At 39.1% G+C, this 19,081-nt stretch overlaps 1 protein-coding gene across 2 annotated transcripts in view; it reads left to right on the top strand.

The window, feature by feature from the left end:
- The window catches only part of adamts17 (ADAM metallopeptidase with thrombospondin type 1 motif, 17), a 117,635-nt gene that overhangs the window by 4,225 nt on the left and 94,329 nt on the right, over positions 1–19,081 (top strand). For both annotated transcript variants that reach the window (XM_067493821.1, XM_067493814.1), the window contains exon 3: positions 8,782–8,953. In XM_067493821.1, coding sequence (XP_067349922.1) covers positions 8,782–8,953 — 172 coding nt within the window. The remainder of the gene's footprint in view (positions 1–8,781; positions 8,954–19,081) is intronic.

Genomic DNA, 19,081 nt, shown 5'->3' with positions numbered 1-19,081 from the left:
TAGCAGCTCCCCCATCAGTGTATGAGTGTGTGTTTGTGTGTGTGTGTGATTGACCTTGGATTCAAATCCTTGGAATGTGGCTCCACCACCCACTAACTCGTAGTTATGTAAATTTATTAAACTGATGATGTGCATTTGTTTAGAAAAGGCTCTAAACAAACAAAGACTTTCTTGACTTGTGAAAACCAGCCGCTTTCTCAGATGCCAAATTATCCTAATCAATAGGCAATTGCTTAAATTGCTTAGTCAAGAGGCCTTGTCAAATTAAAAGATATTTCGGATCTTTTAGCACCACTGAATCAACCACCTGAGTGGGTGCACGTGTAATTTTCATTTAATATGTGAAAGTGTGATCTTCTTTTGCTGTCAGAAAACCTCAAATAAATTAAACCCTGTGCACAGGGGACAATAAATATAGCACAGGGGACAGAAAGATTTCGGATCTGGGACAATAAAGCGAAGTGCCACGATAAAGACTTTATTATATTTATTTATCAATAAAATTATTTCCATTGTTAGACAAATCATGTTACTATGAGATTAAATTTAGCTGTTCAATGTCATGACATAGCATGACAGCAGCGAGCAGGTCTCATTAGGTCACGTGCATGAATTCAGAGCCCTGCACAACAAACAAACTGTTAAGATATCTGAAGGTGGGAAAAGCCATAATATCCAAAGAACAAAGGCAGTTAACCAAATAACATGTGACGCGTCAGTGGAAATTCAGTCATCATTTACTGGTGAAGAATCCTCATCACATCTTCTGCCGTCAAACCCTCAGGTAAGTTGTTCCGTAGCTATTCAGCTAATAAACAATTCCTAGTATTAAGTGCAAGCTAGTGCAGCCATGTCAAGTGATGTGGGAACACAGTTAGACAGTTGAAAGCAGCTTTTGTTCTTTCTGTATAGGCCTTAAAGTTACAGTGTAAAACTTATTTGGAAACATAAGTGTGAGTGAGTTCCTAGAAATGCATAAATTGGGAGGTATTTACTACTAACTAGCAAAATAAGTGCATCTCAAAGGATGATTTTAATTTTTATTAACAGCTGCCTCTGATTTCCAACTGTATCTGTGTTGTGTGTCTGTGTTTGTCCAGGGGCAATGCTCAACTCGTCCACACAGAGAGTGGACAGCGGGGAGAGAGGGCACTGATTAGTCAGGGTGCCCAGGTCAGCTGAAACACCAGCTATTGTAGTAATCTTTTTTTGTCCTTTTGGCTCATCATGTAAGTTCAGGGTCGCCACAGTGGATCATTGTCAGCATGTTGATTTGGCACAGTTTTTCCGCTGGAGGCTTTTCCTGCTTGGGACTCGGCACTGCATGGCTAGGTAATGTCTTTAAAACTGTTCTTATAATAAAAGCTCAGACCCAATGAAAGTAATTTATCAAAACAACTGTTAAAGCTTGAATTTGTCAGATAGAAGAGAGAGGACAGTGATAATGGCTGATTTCTTACTGTTTTATTTATTATTATATAGATTTTATTTAGACTTTACGTTTTACCCAAGAGAGATAATAGGCTCCTCACTGTGACTTGCTGTTGTACATATGAATGTGTGAATTTGCATTAAGATTATTATCTTAAACTAATGCTGTCTAATCCAACAGACCTATAGCCAAATGAAAGGCACAACTGAACTGTAGCATGACAAAATTCAAGTGAACAGCATCAGACACTACAACCTCTACAAAGGACTGCACATTTTAATAATCAAGTATCAAATTTCAAGAAAAAAATAACTGTGACCTTAAGAAAGATGATTTATTAGACTGCATTACTTTTGGCTAGGTGTACTTAATAAACTGCCAACTCAGTGCATGTAATGATTTAAAACGTACAGTACCATAAGTATTATGACTGATATCTGATAACAATTCATCAGAATTGTTAAAAACAGATCATTCATCTGTTTTGTGTCTTTATATTTTAGGAGGCATAAGAATTGTGAGGGGACTTGAAAGCAGACCTGGCTTTGTGAGACGGAGACGTTAGTACGATGCTGATACCAAGACAATGCACAGTCTCACCTGCAGAGCAGTGCCAGCAAAAGCAAATGGCAACACATTATTCTTGGGTCTAAGTAGTGATAAAATTAGAGTGAGAACACTACACAATCATCCCCTGACATCAGACTCATATTGAGTGTGACAAGGCTTGAGGACAAAGAAGGGAAAATCTATTCAAGCTATTCAACATACTATGTAGCCAAGGACGATGAACCTGTCACAAAACTCTGCAAGATTTTTCCCAATCATGTCAGATGCAGGCTCAAGCCAGATGCTACAGGGCTGAAGCACTACATGATGCTCCTTCTTCTTATAGACATCTTAAAAGAAACTAAAGCCCTGAGCCATCTGTTCCAGAGAGAAGGACTTATCCTATAGATGGTCTTTGATGTTCAAAGTTCCAGGCCAGTGGCAACAAGTACCTCGGGGAGGTGGGGCCATTTCCTGGAAACAGCTACTTAGTTGTGCAACTGAGCAGGAAACAGGCAGATGATACTTTTGACATTGTAAAGAGGAAAGCGATAACTTGCTTCTGTGGTTATGTCACATCACGGCTTGGCACATTAACCCTCCTTAATCTTGGGAACTGGCCAGAAGACATCACTGACCTGGTTACATTTGGCCTGACAGAGCTGCACACCTTCCTCGCTCACTTTAGGGAAATTTTCAAGGTATGCAAAGTTCAAGTCCATTCAGGAAGTCAGACATGAGAGACTTCAAGGTAGCTGTCCATCAACAACTCATGTTGTGCCGCAGGTGATTTGGCAGAGGTTTCTAAGAGGTGCGGTAGTGAGGCCTGAACAGTTTCCACACAGGGAAGATACTGCTTGAGATCATGTTTGTCTTTCATGAAAGAGAAGCCCCTTTCAGTAATCAATAAAAGGTGTGACTGTAAAAGGTCAGTTTCTGAAGAAATAGTGATGTCTCTACTCTGCATCTGTATTCATGGCCTCAAATTAAATGACTAGGATGCAAAGTAGGCAGCCACAAAGTGGTGGCAAAGCAACGTCAGAAGAAGATTAACTTTGCTGCGTGATACTGATGAATTAGTTGGGGATACAGAGATAAGCTAGCAATGAGATGTATATCTGCCAAATAGCATTTTATAATTATGAACTTACCATTGTGATTAAACTGGACAAAAATAAATTGTTTATTGTGTGTTTAAAATTTGTATTCTTTATTACTGTATGTCAGAATGTCTGCATTTACAATTTAGTTTTATAGTTATTGAAACCTAAAACTAGTGACTGAAAATAGCAGGCTGTAGTAAGGACAACTGATATTTTAGCCAGAAGCTTCTATCCAGAAGCCTGCGATGTAGCTGAGTTGCTAAGGCAGTTGAACATGGACCACAGGGTCAGTGGTTTGATCCCATGTCGAACTGTCCTTGGGCAACACACTGAACCCCAAGTTGCTCCTGGTGGGTCAGGTGAGCACCTTGCATGGCAGCCACTGCCATCGGTGTGTGTGTGTGTGTGTGTGTGTGTGTGTGTGTGTGTGTGAATGGGAATAAGCATTTTAAAGCGAGTATTTATTTATTTATATTCAGACTCATGATCAGAGAACAACTAGTAAAACTTTCATGCTAAGTTTGGGAATTTTAAAAGCAGGATTTTGAGCCTATCCCGTGCACCAAACTATTATTCCTATTATAAATTTATATTGTACAATCATTCTGACTCACCCCCACAAAAACAAACTGTCCAAAGAAGTTATTTAAAACTCAGCATTGCCGTGATGTGTGTGTAAACTTTTGTTTGCAACTGTAGCCTCAGCTGTTAAAGCTTGGCAAATCCCACACTTAATGTACATATGTTATAATGGCCGATTGTTTATCTATGTGGACAAACTAGGATGTTCCAGCGGTAGATATATTACTGCAGACAACAAGGTTTCATTATCTACACAGAATGTAGGTAACAGTAATAAATAGATAGAGGGGGAAGAACATCAGCTCCAAAACGTATATCCCCCTTACTGTGTTATTATAGCTTACAGAACAGCGCAGAAATGAAGTCAAATCGTCTCTCATTGCTGCTGAGGATGGAGGCATTTTGCCACAAATTCCTGCAACTACAACTACTGTAGCATGATTGTGATGGACCTTTCTCTCTTGCTAATGTCTATGAATGGGATCGTGTTCCCATACTGTGGTGCTGTAGAAATGCTTTAATGCTTCCTCCAGTCCCCATTATGCTGGAACAGAATGTGTTAGCCATGGGGTTCAGCTGGGAGCAGTGTCTGCACAATTGTTGGAACAGATTGACTTGCTGATTTATCCGATGGCGTACCACACTGTTTTAGTCAGAGCAGACCTGTTCATAGTGGACACACTGTGACTGCTGTGTGCGCACTGTGTTGCGAGTTTGCTCCTCATGCTTGGTAACCTGGTCTCCTCCCACAATCCAAAGACACACTGATTAGGGTAATTGGTGACTCTGAATTGCCTGTAGGTATGAATGGCAGCCTGAATGGTTGTCTGTCTCCATGTGTGGCCCTGTGATGCAATTGTACAGGGGTTACTGTACCCTTCAGCTTCAACGAGAACAAAAATCCTCACACTTTATTAATGTATAAAAAGGGGTTTATTAAACACCAAAAGCCTCAACTATACAATGTAAGGTATAGTAAAGTAGAATAAACACAGGATACAAATAGTTTTTTATAGATCATTAACACTGTATAGAGGTGTGTGTCTATGTGTGTGTGTGTGTCTATAGGAGAGATGGTCAAACAAATGATTATGAGCCTGAGGCAGGAAATTTCAGTTTCCAACTTGGCAGATTTATTTATGCTAACTCGCTCCTAACACTGACATCCTACTGTTGAGGTGTGGATGTATGCAGGAGCAGTAGAAAGAAAGAGAGACGGAGCACACACAAGATCTGTGGAAAAAGAATTATGTAACGAGGAAACAGTCGGTCGAAGAACAAACTGAAACACAAACTTTATTTACAGTTTGACTTGAGGAACATCTAGCATTTTTATGAAATCATTCAGCATCACATGACACGCCGTCGTCCTGCAAGTTTGTGTGTGTTTGTCTGTCTTTTCCACTGAAGTGTTGAGCCGATCCAGAGGCTGGCAGGATTGTGCAGCGGTGTTTTTCCTGGCTCATAAGCTGGGTTGGGCCTTGCTTGCATTTCTGGCTAGTTAATTGAAAATGACGGAATTCCAGAAATATTTTTATATTTTTCAATAGCAGGGAATTGACTGCCTCCTATTTCATTTTGAAAATCAACTTATTATCAGATGAACATGATGGGTTTGTCAAGGAGAATCAGGGTCAGTGACAGTGAATGAAACAATGAATGTTGTTTGTCCTTTGTTCAACCCTGTCTTCACTCTATCCAACTAATCAACAAACACAGATGTGTTTTGTAGGCAACTTAATTGAAACTGGATTACGCTTTCTGTTAACATAATGAGGATGACAAGGCACTTGCAGGACTTGGTTAAGGTTAGAGAAAGCTTTGGGTCTGGTTTGATCAAGAAATAGTTTCAAGTCACTTCAAAACCAGGTTGTAAACTAAAAAAACTAAGTTGAAACTAGTTGTCACTTTTCCACTCATGCATGTTTAATTTTGTCTTTTAAACACCAGCTAATGTTTGAAAGGGGACTGTGCCGTATTCCTGGGTTTTAGTGCAGAAGCTGCGATGCTTAATGTTCAAAACATTAAGACTGAGCAGGAGAGGAATGGAGGGAGAGAGTCAGCAAAGGAAAACTAGGGTGTGTGAGAGAGAGAGAGAGAGAGAGAGTGAGAAAGTACAATCAGCTTTATTCTGCATTCTGACCTTGTAGCAGGAGGAACATTGTGTTGGCACGTTAAAGCAGCTGGTCTTTGAGATGTGGTCTGGATGTAATTATTTGTGCAACCAGAGGCTGGACTGCTCTTTGTTTTAAATCTGCTTTAAGTTAGTGGAGATGATATATGTTTGGGCAGAACTGGTGATATGGTAACAGGAAATACTGAATCCTTTTAATATGATATATGCTTTACTTTTCAAACGTTTACAAAAAGTCCAGGCAATTTAGCATAAAGCAAAGTATGGGGACGTAGGCAGCTGATTAGATCAGTGGTTCTTATCTTAGCTTTTATACAATATGTTTTATGAAAATGGCCACCTTGTGTTGGAGGTTCACTCCTGAGAGCCTCCAAAACCTTGTCCCTCCAAATGATCTTTGGTGCCTCCCTTGGGTCAACTTGGAAAATGAAGGGGATCAGACCATTTATGACAGCAAACTTACATTCAGAAGAAGATTACCAGACTTTGTGTAAAGTGTGTTTTCTTTTCAAGCTCCTATCCTGTTTATTTCAACAATAAGATTAAGGACTGGTGTTGGTTCAAATGCAGACTTAGAGTAGGACTGTGGGTTCAGTGCATGTGGGGCCCTACATGCCAATTTTGATTGGCTCATAAAAGAGACGGAAAGACTTCCTCCTCAGATTTCTGGTCTAATCGAATGCTTGAAGAGATTCGAACACAATGGAAGAAAAGCTTATTGTTGTGGGTGGTGACCAGCTCATGTCAAAAATGTCAAATTCAAATGACTTCAACAATGGAGCTTGAACTAGACACTATGCTGTGCTAACTGTTAGTGGATGCAGGGACTTTTGGGGGGTTTGTGTGTAGTTTGTGTACCTGCTACAGTGCCTAAAATGGATTATCTGCATATCTGTTGTTTGACTAAAAACTTGTTAAACGCTTTGTATTTTGATGGAGATGGGAGGAGATAGAGAGGAACAAGAGACTTTCTACCTGCAGAAATTAAATCCCAATTGGAAGTAAAACACAATTATAAAGTCTCAAAGAAGTGTGTAGCCTGTATGACTGTGGTTCAAATAGACCAGTTAACATTTATGCAATTAAAGCTTTAACACAAATTTCTTTTAGGAACTTTTTTTTAACGCTGGTAACACACGTTATCTTATGGTGCCTCACCTGTGCAGCATCCAACAGTGTGACTGAGTGGAAATGCTGACTGACCCCTGCTGAGGTGAGACAGTTGTGTGGTGAGAGTTGTTGTTTTTTTTTTTTTAAATATCTGTCAAACAAGCATAAGGCTGTAGTGTCAGCTCTGCCACAGTGATCATCAGTACCATCAGTATCATGTGTCCACTCATATGCAGATAACCGTATTAAAAATGTCCCTTTACTGTAATTCCCAGCCAGATAAAGCTTTTGCAATTAATTGTGATTAACTGTGGACAGTCAGTAACAAATTGTGTAAAACTTCTAATTGATTGACAGCTCCAATTTTGAGCAACATTTAACAACAAGACCCAGGAATTCATGAACTAATTGACACAAAGTCACACCTGGATTCAGCTGTCTCTATAGTAAAAGCAGTCAAATTTGCTAAACTAAGATTTGCAAGTACAAAGTAAAAAAAAAAAAATACTTTAGAAAAAGGTTAGTGAGTTTAATGCACATTGAATTGATGTTTGAGAAAGTAAAATTCTGACAATCAGTATTTCTCCCATTAGTATGGAGATCTTGATTTACCTTGTTGGAGCATGTACATTTTTGCTCAAGAGACTTTTGCATAACAGAGTCTAGTGGTCAGTGGGACCAGAAGGTTGTTTTTAAGTGCTTTTTCATTGAATGGCATCCTGTGTGTTATGTACAATAAAGTGATTTTTTTTACATTTTTAATGTCCTTGAGGCCTTTCCTGTGAGTTCAGGGTCGCCACAGCAGATCATTGTTCACATGCCGATTTGGCAGTTTTTATGCCGGATGCCCTTCCTGACACAACCCCTCCCCAATTTTTACCAGGCTGGCACCGGCGCTGCACAGCTTTTGGAACATTCAGTTTGTAGCAGGACATGGGTATGTACAGCTACAGCAATGGGATCTACAGAACTTTTTTAAGACATATAGGGTTTTGAGTTGCTTTGCCTACATGCTGGTGACAGCTGTAATTGAAGGCATTATGTATTTGAGTTGTCTGTCTGTCTGTCAAGGATGATTAGTTTTGGTGGTTAGTGGTCAAAGGGTTTGGGCACTGTGGCCTCTTTTTTTCTTTTGTGAATGCAATATCTCAGGAAACCAAAGGTCCAAAGACCAAGGTCATTGTGACATAATGTCCATCCTATTTGTCCCTCCCATTTTTGTGAAGTTGATTTTATAGTAATACTTCGCAAGCATTTCTTTAAACCTGGCACACATATCCACTTTGAGTCAAGGATAACCTGATAACACATTCCGTGTGACTTCACCTACTTTTTGTTTCTTGTAAATGCAATATCACAGAAACACCTTGATGGAATTTCCTCACATGTATGTAGAAAACAAATCCCACAAAAAATACATCTGGTATCTCTGTCTGCTCTACTCTGTTGCAAGACTTTCCAAAGTCTTTCCTGCACTTTCATTGGGCCCCTCCTTAATATTGGGTTTGCACTCCCACAGTGTACACAGTTGAGCCCACCTGCTCTCATATTCCATCTATCACTCTCTGCTGTGCTTGGCCATCCAGCAGGCTTCTGCAGTCTGACTCATCAGAACAGAGTCAGAGCAGAGGACTCAGGGTGAGACAGGGGCTAAAACTAACCAGAGCTGATAAAAAGCTAAAGAAGTACTGCATAAGTTACCATAAAAAGAAATAAAATCATCCAAAACTATTCCAGTACAGCTGTAGAATATAAATATCAATCTGGAAATGTACACATGTCCCATTCACCATAGCAGTTATTCTGCTTTTGTTTTATTTAAAACTAGTCTCCATTATCATATTTCTTGCACATTTCTGTTTTGTGTACAGACTGGACTTGTCCACATTGGGAAGGAGAGCCTGTTCATCCAGCCTGTGGGTGGCAACGACCCAACACAGGCATTCACCAGACTTAAACACAGGCTGCTTCGATACCGGCGCTCTGCCAGAAGCAGCTCATTTCCACATGCCGACCAACCTAACTACTGTGAGACAGTACAAGGTGAGTGACACAGAGAGATTACAGTTATGTTGATAACGTGATAAACATTGCTCCTTTTCAAGTCATAAATAAAGATTTTCGTAGAAAATTTGTTTTATACACTGAGTAGTCGCTTCTGAGGTCAACAACCATGTCTTGTATTTTCAGCATTCAGGGACAAATTGTAGCCTTTACATCAGTCCACCAGCTGATGGACATCTGTTCTGTACACTGGCTGCTTGTTGTTGCTAATGAGTCCCACTACCACCCATTTATCTGAAAACTTAACGATGAGTCACTGAGTCACTACAGCAGTGCGATGAGCATGAAGCCCTTGTGGGTGGAGACGTTCATTCATATCCTGGCAGTCTGGGGCCTGTCAGGGAGAAAGGCTAGAATCCTGGTAACGAGTGAGGTGATCACTTTCAGGACACTGAAAGTTATAGTGTTAGATTTCGCTTCAAATATGCTGTACATATCATTGTAAACTAAAGAGGTGCTCCTGTGTTCCCACCCTCCGCTGAATTAGATATAAGGCAAGGACAAAAGGCATATCTGTGGCCCAGCTGAATTGTAGAAGGTCCAGTACAGAATCTGGCTTTTATTTCTTTAAACCATCCTCTTGCAGTACTAATTGATGTGGTCTAGTGTCACAGGGTGCTTTTCATTAAGGTAGGACAGGGTAGGACTTCTTTGCCACAGGAACAATGTTTGTACCTTGTAATTCATTGTAGTTTCACTGAGAGGCTACATCTCTTTTGCAGAAATGCTATAATCACACTCACACAGTTACTAATTATTAAGGAACCACAGTGGTGTTGATGGGGGGTAAGCACTGCTTTTTACTTGTCCCAACCCAACAACAGTTAAAAACATTTACATGATAGATGTTCTAATGTTTTGGTCCTATTTAAAATGAATGAGGTGACCAAAACATTAGAACCACCTCTTAAATATAAATATAACATTGCACTCCAGTATGACTCCACTACAAACTCAATAATAAACGCATCGTAGATCGGTCACTTTTCTGACACTTTCAGCCTAAAAACTGAGAAACCATGTGAAGGTAGAATTTATGGCAGAGCCACTGCATTGGATTGCATTAAAACATTTGTCCGCATGTTGATTTGGCGCAGCTCTTTACGACAGATGCCCTTCCTGAAACAACCTTCACCAATTTCTACCGGGCTTGGGACCAGCACTCCACGGCTGGGGATGGGAAGGGGCTATTGGGGGTTCAGTGTTTTTCCCAGGGACACTTTGACGTGTGGCGCGAACCTCTGATTCTGTGGTCGGTAGGCGGCCAATTCCTTCAAATATTTTTAAATCCCTCTCTAGATTTATTCAGGTTTAACTGTTTAATTTTAATGTATACTACAAGCTGTTTTCCTGATTTGACTATAGCTTATACTCCCTTATCATTGTTGTTACTCTAGATAATAATGGAGCTGGATGAATGGCCATTAAGTATAATGTTGATGGGGGGAAAAAAGTTTTACTCCTTTGGCATTTCAGGGGTTGCAGGATCTTTGAGGTCTTTAGTGGTATGTTGTGTTACCCGGCTTTGCTTTCTGCTTCTTGGGGGCAATAACGATTTATTGATTCACTGATTGCTTGCCCAGCCCTATGGTGGGCTGACATTTGCTGTGCTGAGCTTTGTCAGAATCCCCTGGGTCAGATTGATCAACGACAGAGAATGTCCTAAGTGAAGTTGTGAGCAGCTGCTCCGCTAATGTTTTTCTGTTGTTTCATCGTTGAGCTTTTAAAAACACGACTTCTTGCTTGTTACAGCTTCAAATTAAAGTGCATGGGATTTGTGTGATTTTTCAGAATCTTGCATTCACCTCACAAACTGTGAAGCATCTTCCAATTCTGCTGTGGTGTGCTCAGAGTGAGCAGTGTGAATGAAGCCCTATCTGCCTCTCCCAGCTGAAATGGGCCCGTTGTACATCCCAGAAAAGCAGTGCTAATAAATCATAGGTTTCAGAACAGCATTTACTGCTGTCTGCCAAGCTTTGATGTTCATTCAGCTCCAGTATATTGTAAGAGAAGCTGGAATACAGATGTTTCCTTATTTAATGTGTATCTACGACGTTCTTGTTGCAACCTGCTGAGCCTCTCACTGTTAACACTATCAAACACAGAGCATCAAGTGTGCATATTTGCCTAACCCTTGGTGTCTGTCTGCCAAAATTATAGATTTTTGCAGTGAGAGGAATTCACACTGAGAATTGGAGCAAAGTTAGTCACTCATTTTGTAGTGAACACATCTGAACACAAGATCCTGTTGAAACCATATGAGCAGTTAGGGAAGTCATGGAAAAGTTTAAATAGTTGCAGACTGGAGTTCTAGTCGGCCAAACATTTCTGTGAGCACAGTACTCTTCTAGAGGCAGAATCAGTGAATGAGGCCAAATAACCACATTACGTAGAAAGCAACCTGATTTGAAAGTGCTTTAGGTTTTTTCAATAGATATCTTTTTCAGTTTTACAGCTTTTCTGGAGAAAATCTAAATTAAAGGCATCGTATACATTTTATAAAACGCCAAAATTACCAAAACTTAACTAATACTTAGCAATGATCTTATCTGGATATTTTAGTTGTTAATCTTATTAGACCAGTCACAAGTTACATACACTTGGCTAAATACATTTAAGCTCAGTTTTGTACGATTCCAAACACTGTACTTTAGTATTGCCATCATTTGATTAGTCCAACTGCTTTATTCTAATGATCTAAAGTATTAGAATAATTATAGACAATTTTTTCCATTCCGCTCCCCAGCTGTGCAGTGCCGGTCCAAGCCCGGTAGAAATTGGGGAGGGTTGCTTCAGGAAGGGCATCCAAGGTAAAAAAAAGACTGTCAAATCAACATGCGGACAATGATCCGCTGTGGCCGAAAGGACAAAAAGAATATATATTTTTAGCATTTATTTATGTTGTGTTCTGAGGGTGCTTGTTACTTCTTGGTGGCTGTGTAACTAAAAACTTGTCTCATAGACTTCTCACAACACTGCAGGAATTCTGGCCTATTCCTCCTGGCACAGCTCATGCATCGGGTCAGGTTTTTCAGTTTAGACCATACATTTTCAATTTGATTAAGCTCAGGGCTTTGTGATGATTTATCCTTAAGTCATTGTATTACCATTTTAGAAGAGGGCATTAGACTTCATGTTGCTTCAGACATGACTTTAACAAGAATTCAATCGCGGTGACTAGATGGCTGCGTCAGAGTCCCTCCATAATGGCAGATCTTGTGGGGTGTTGCTAATATGCAGGGGTCAGCATCTACCAAAAGTGGTTCTAGGAAGAGCAACCAGTAAACTGTTGACAGGGTCATATGCACCCAAGCCTCAATGATATGCATGGTGAGCTAAGTTTACCCTGTGTAGGTCCATGACAGTAGAGCTACTTCAGCACACACTGCTGAAATTTCAGTGCTGACTATGATTGACATACACACAATGCATTGCAGTTTGCTGTGTAATGGTCTGTGTAGCTGCATATCAGGGAAAGTGCCCACTGCTGTCCACTGCTGTCCACTGCTGTCCTCTGGGCATGTGGCCATTTGAACTTGACAATGGAGAAATAGGAGTGGCCTTGTCTGATAAATAACTGGGGAAGACACAGGACCTGATAGTGCTATGGAGTCTGATCCGTGGGGGAAAACACATCATTTAGACAAATGATTAGGGCTGTGCGATATAACAACAAGCTGCGTTGCAATAGAAAAAAAAAAATCAAATGAGTCAGTACCTTTTTGGTCAAGTATATTATTATTTTAATAAGAAATTGACCATTCCAAATTTTTATGTTAATATTTAATATTATTGTTTATTTGTTGTGATACAGTTTATATCGTTATCTTGATTTGAAATTAACTATATCGGGCTATAAATTTTAATCATATTAATTTTAATCATATCGCAAAGACCTGATGATGCTGTTATTTACTTATTGTCATAGATATTTAAGAATAATTAATTGATGATGCAATTATTGATTAATGTGTTCATAACTGTCACTGAAAAGCGATTTATCTAATGAATAAAATCTAACAAATAAAGTAGAATCAGAAGTACCACTGAATTGTGGTTTAGTGAAATGAAAACACCACAAGTATTTGAACAATTGTAGTTAAATTGTAGCTTTTGGGTGAAATTATTTATTATTATCTGTCTTGGTAATGATTAATAATTATTATATGTCAAGTTTTTTTCCTTTCTTTTCTACTTTTCAAATGTTTTCCCTGTGGATTGAATTTGAAAACTCCTGAAACTTAAACTAAAGAAATTATGAAATGTAAATCACAGCAACCAAAATGTGCAGCGTTGGGGGGTTAGAAACAGCCATCACATGAACTATTGGTATTGGAGGAATCACTGTCAGGCGTTTTCACTAAGCTGGAAGTACACAAGCAGAGAAGTTGTTCAGCCACAGAAAGTGACTGTGTTGTGCCTGATCTGCTTGGTGTCATCATTGTGTCAGCTCACAGACAATGAAAATGTTCTCCATGTTTCCCCTGTGCAGAGTCATTAACCCGTGCAGCTTGACACTGGGAACTGAGCTGCGCCCCCACTTACATAACACTATGTGTCCTAAAGACCACCGGCACTTTTGACAATTTGTTTATGTAAATAATTTCCATATGTTCATAAACGGGTCATACACAATAACTGAAACGCCAAACCTGCAAAGTCTGAGCAGGGTTTGTTTTATATTACATGCAGTCATTATAGTCAAATAGCTTCACAGGTGACAAGAGACTGAACCCACAACAGCCCATCCAGTGCTGGTCCCAAGTCCGGTAGAAATTGGAGGGGGTTGCATAACGAAGGACATCCAGCGTAAAAACCTTGCCAAATCAACATTTAGACAAAATGGCCGCTGTAGGGACCCTGAACTCACAGGATAATCCAAAAGGACAACAACAAAAAAATAAATAAAAATACAAATAGCTTCACAGTACATACTCCCTCTACGCTGTCATGTTTTCGAGCTAATCCATAACCTATGCCAGTTATATAGAAAGCTCCAACCATTTAACATCAGCAGGCAACTTAATATACAGTAATATCACTTTATGCTGGCAGTTTGAGTGTGTGAGTGGTTATGAAGTGTGTGAAGTTATTTAATAAATTTGGGATATTTTTTTTTCAAAGGAACATTTTGTTAATCTACTGGTTAAAATCGGCCTGTACTGTTTCAGCAGTCACAGTAGCCTCAGACATACCTCCTACAGGCATTATCATATTACAGTGCTTAGACCAAAAAGGGTGTAGGCAGAAGCTACAGCTTATTTAAACTACACTTTTCACTTACATCCTTTATCCAATCTCAACTATATTGCACTCATTATTTAAACTAGCTGTATGATAGTAGTTTGTACTTTTTGTTTTTTTAACATACACACTCCTCTCATATCTGTTATCTCTCATTATAACCAGCATTTAGATGTTTTAAAGTTAATATAGTAGTATTTTGAATTTCACTTTTTCTGAAATTTTAGAGCCTCTAAAATAGTATTAATTGATGCCCAATAATCTGCCCTGTTAACTATTCTAATGGCTCTCTTTTGTAAAATAAAAATGGATTTTGTGTTTATTTATATGAACAAATCATATAGCTTGTTATACACAGCTCAGGAGATATTGACATAGAATAAATGGTACCAGCCTTTGCAGGGGTGGCTGGTCAAAATGTTTGTACCTCAGACATACAGCAACACTGTTACTGTTACAGTATCTCCTTTTGGTTTTTCAGATCACCATTTAAATCAGTAGTAACATTACGTTAGTCTTTATTGATACAACACCCACATTGTACTTATTTCTACAGTATTTAAAACATGCAACAAGTTTAGAGAAACATTTGATGGAAGACTCCTTTGCTCGGTTCCCGAATGTGCAAATATTAAAAATGCGTTTTTGAAATGGACCATTATTGACCTGTCTGAATTTCGGGCTTTGAATGTGGACCTTTGTCTTTTGATTAAGAGAAAGCATTGATCACGGTTACTTATTTAAGACACTAGATGCTTTTGGTCTTAGAAAAAAATTATTAAATGGAATGAGTTGTTGTACTCACAAGCTACTGTGCTCTTAGTATATAACATTTTTACATTAATATAATTGCTTCAAAATAAATTTGGTGGTACACTAATTTATAATGAGGCAAAGGCCTCTTTGTCATTGCAACAGCCGGATCTGGCCCTGATGGCCAGGTCTTGCAGAATGGAATTTTGGAGTCTCGTCCTGAATACTTTGGGTAAAAACTGCGACATGTTTTACTGCACTGCATAGCTTGGTATACTTTATTCATCCATAAGCACAGCTAATTAGATAATTGGTAATAAAGTAATGTATGAGGATAAGAAACATAGAGCGGACAGAGAGTAATATCAGACTGCATTGCACTTGTTGGTGATTATCCACGTTTTGTACGGTTGGTTTAGTTGGATAGCTGCTCTGTTTCTATTTGTGCAAACTTTGAGTGCCACATGAAAGCATTTAAATTGAAATCGACATGCCAACAAGTTTTATTTGTTAGATTGTTACAGAAAACTGGGATTGCACAGTGTAGCAGTTGAGCTGCTGTTAGTGTTCTTTTCCATGGGAGTGCTGTCTATGAGTTCTTCTCAAACTGCCACTGGTTTTTACAGCACCGTGTGTCTCAGCAGTGGTAGGGAGCAAATCACACCAGTGTGCAAAATACTGTGTACTGGGGCTTTAAATGTGGGGAGAGACATTCCAACCATTGTCTGGGAAGCTGTATGTCATCAAACCTCCATAAACACTCATTGGGGAAGTGCACAATTGTCCTGTATTTTCCTGTATCTGTTTTAGGAGGCCAGTGAGTTAGTGATGTCCAGAGTCGTTTAAAAGTTTCTGCCTGCAGACTGCACAGCATCTACTGTACTATAACCCACAAATGTGGACTGAAACAGCATCTGTCCTGCTCTGTAGAGTCAAGAACTTCTCCTCTGACAGTCGTCCTAGAGCTGGATGTGTGGGCACATTACAGACATCCTGTCTTTACCTGTGTTTGTCCTCCCTGCATGGAGCTTTGTGCTCATGCTAAACAGGACTGCTTTCAACTGTATTACAATTTAAGGAACACATTCCCTTACACTACAGTGTGCAGGGAAGACCTCACAATGACTGGAGTAACGAAGTTGGCAGGTTTAAGAACGGCAGCACGGTGGAAAACCCCTGTTATGCTGAGCCAAAAAGCTGGTTTTATTTTCTAAAGTCTTTCTGGAGAAAGTGCTGGAGGAGGTGATGGTTGGCCTTTCTGTTTTTTTTTTTGAGTGAAGAGTCATTTAAGTGGTGTTTGGACATATGACAAAGGGTGTGTGACACTGGTGAGTAGGTGTAGCAATTTAATTTGGTTGTGTGGAACAGGTGAGCAAGTTACTTGCTTCCTGCACATTATATATATATATATATATATATATATATATATATATATATATATATATATATATATATATATATATATAGAGGTAGTGATTTGTAAAACACATATAAACACATAAAATATATTGTGTATGACGCCAGATTCCGCTGGAAGTACATTCAGTACTTTAAAAACAACATTAGTCGTAAATGTAATATCACTAGATATAAAATAACTTTTTTGCCTGTCATGCAGGCATGGTAGGGGGTCTCATTAGCATGGCGGGCTGCCACAGAGCTCTTTGTTGTGCAATAATATTGACTCACTGGTAGATATTTATTTGGTGATGTACAAGTAACAGTTTTGCAATTCTAAAAGTATAATAGGCCTTTATGCAATGTGCATGGATGTGGGGAGCCATGGATGTATTATAGGATTAGATGGGCTTAACCTTGTGGAAATGCAGACCCAAACCCAGAAGTTTATTTTACAATTATGACGTTTGTACAAACATTTCAGGAGGGAAACAGAAAGTCTATAGGAGCCTCAGAAAAGTCAAAACAGTGTTGACCAAGTACATAGATATGAGCTATTGTGATAAAGGTTTTGTGTGGTTTATTCTATATTATTTTGGCATTTTTATGGACACCCATCATGACTACAGTAACTATATAACAAGCATAGCTTTTCTTATCTTAGTGGAAGTTTGCTTTGTGAGGATCATCTGAACATCTTTAAACAACAGTAATTACTGTAACAGTAATTACTTTAGATTTGAGCAGCAGCAGCAGTTTAATGATTGTTTGATGCAATGTACTCCCACAAAGTGCTGAGCAAGCACAGTCTGTGTTCCCCTGCAGAGCTGGTGTTGGTTTCACAGTTCAAAGCACTGTTATTTTGTTTCTGTCTGACTCATACTCATCCTCCCATCTTTTTTATTACAAGGCTTTCCCCTCCAAACATAGAGCAGCTCTGTAATCCCTGTGGGGCAGTCTCATTTTTCTGCCTGGGTGGGATATGTAGCAACTTTTATGGGGCCACTAGCTCTCAGCTGTCTTTTTTAGAGCTGTAATTTCCAGGCACGTTTTCTGTTGTTGGTGTACTTTATAATAAGGTTTGTGCAGGGTTCGGGTTAGGCTGCACTTTTGAGCCAAGTGATCCAGAAACTCAAGTGAATGTTCTATAGTTTCAAAAAATGTTGGTGTTGACTGAATTTTTCAAGTTGTAATGCTGAAAATCAGCTGTTTGACCAGTGTCCAGTTGTTCCATTCCATTATCTGTAACAGCTCATCCTGTTTAGGGTTGCAGAAGGGGGCTGGAGCCTATTCCAGCTGTCATAGGGCGAGATGCGGGTTACACCCTGAATCCTGTCAGGTGTTATTGGACCAAATTAAAAAACTAAGATTTACATTTTCCTATTAGGAGTGTATGTACTTAAACAAACAATGATTATTGTGTCTCTAAAGCCAAGGTGATATACACACTGTATGATTTGGGATGAGGGCATTGTGGTTCACTTTCTGTCTGCTAGTCATTATTGGTTTCTATCAATGGTCCAATTATTTGCTTACCTTCCTCTAGAACTCACGACTGCCCTGCTCTGTTCTTTCTTTAATTTGGGAACCAAGGGTCATTAGAGTCTTTTTTTATTTAATATTTGTCTGCTTTAATTGTCCCTTGGTTCCCCCAGTGAACCTTGATCAGCTGATGTGTGCTGCTGCAGTGTTAATCAACCTGTACAGCCAATGGCACCGTGCAAGAGAAAACAGAAACGATGTTATTTTATTAGAGGTGTATGCACTGATCAGCTACAACATTACCACCACCTGTTTTCTTTAATACTACAAACTAATGATGATGTATCATTATGGGTCAGCCACATGTCACCACATAATTTGTTTAAAAATCACCTCCCCCTTTAACAAAAGTGACCTATGAAACTTACTTATGTTTTTATTATTTTTGCCATAATTACCCTAATCTGTGTTGTTTAAAATGCGCTGTTTTCTAAGCAGAGAACTTTTACTTTTGTACTTTTGATTTGATTTGATTTGATATGTCTTCCTACTTATGACTGCTTATTGATAAACGTCTCTCCTTATTTTTGAGCATCTGCTTCCCTCATTCTGTTATCTTATGTTATGGTATGTTTTAGATATCACATGTGATATCACTGTATTGGTGGTGTACAAAGGATTGGGGACAAATTTGAATTATTAAATATACCTTTACATTAGGTTGGTATTGAGGCAGGGAGATGTAGACTGACTGAATGATGTTGGTGGAAATATTATTTACATCTGTCCACACCGACTTAGCATATATCCCCATATTTACAGAAAGAGAAATAAAAACAGTCTTTTTAATAATTTGCAGTGGGTTTATGTGATGTAAAGTGAAGTTACCAGCGGTACAATGTCAATGAACAACTTGACCATGTCTCAGATTTAAAGTTAATATTAACCCCGTGTTCATCTTTGATATGTAATTTAATTATTCCTGTGACCCTTAACAGAAAGGTGGTTGATTTAGCAGATGCATAGATGGAAATGTAGTCACAATGATGTAAAGTGTGTTAGGTGGAACCACACTTGCATAAGGAGGCAGAAGCCCCAAATCAGCCAGCATCCACTAAATATTATCTCCTCCTTCGACATTTTTCCATAAAAATCCAGGAAGTCTCCTTGATAATTAAGTCATAATATATGACTTTCAATTGCCTTTTTACACCCTTTCCTTCCCTAAAA

The sequence above is a fragment of the Channa argus genome, chromosome 2, assembly GCF_033026475.1.
Source record: "Channa argus isolate prfri chromosome 2, Channa argus male v1.0, whole genome shotgun sequence".
NCBI classification, from domain to species: Eukaryota; Metazoa; Chordata; class Actinopteri; order Anabantiformes; family Channidae; genus Channa; species Channa argus.
This window is presented reverse-complemented; position numbering and strand designations above follow the sequence as displayed.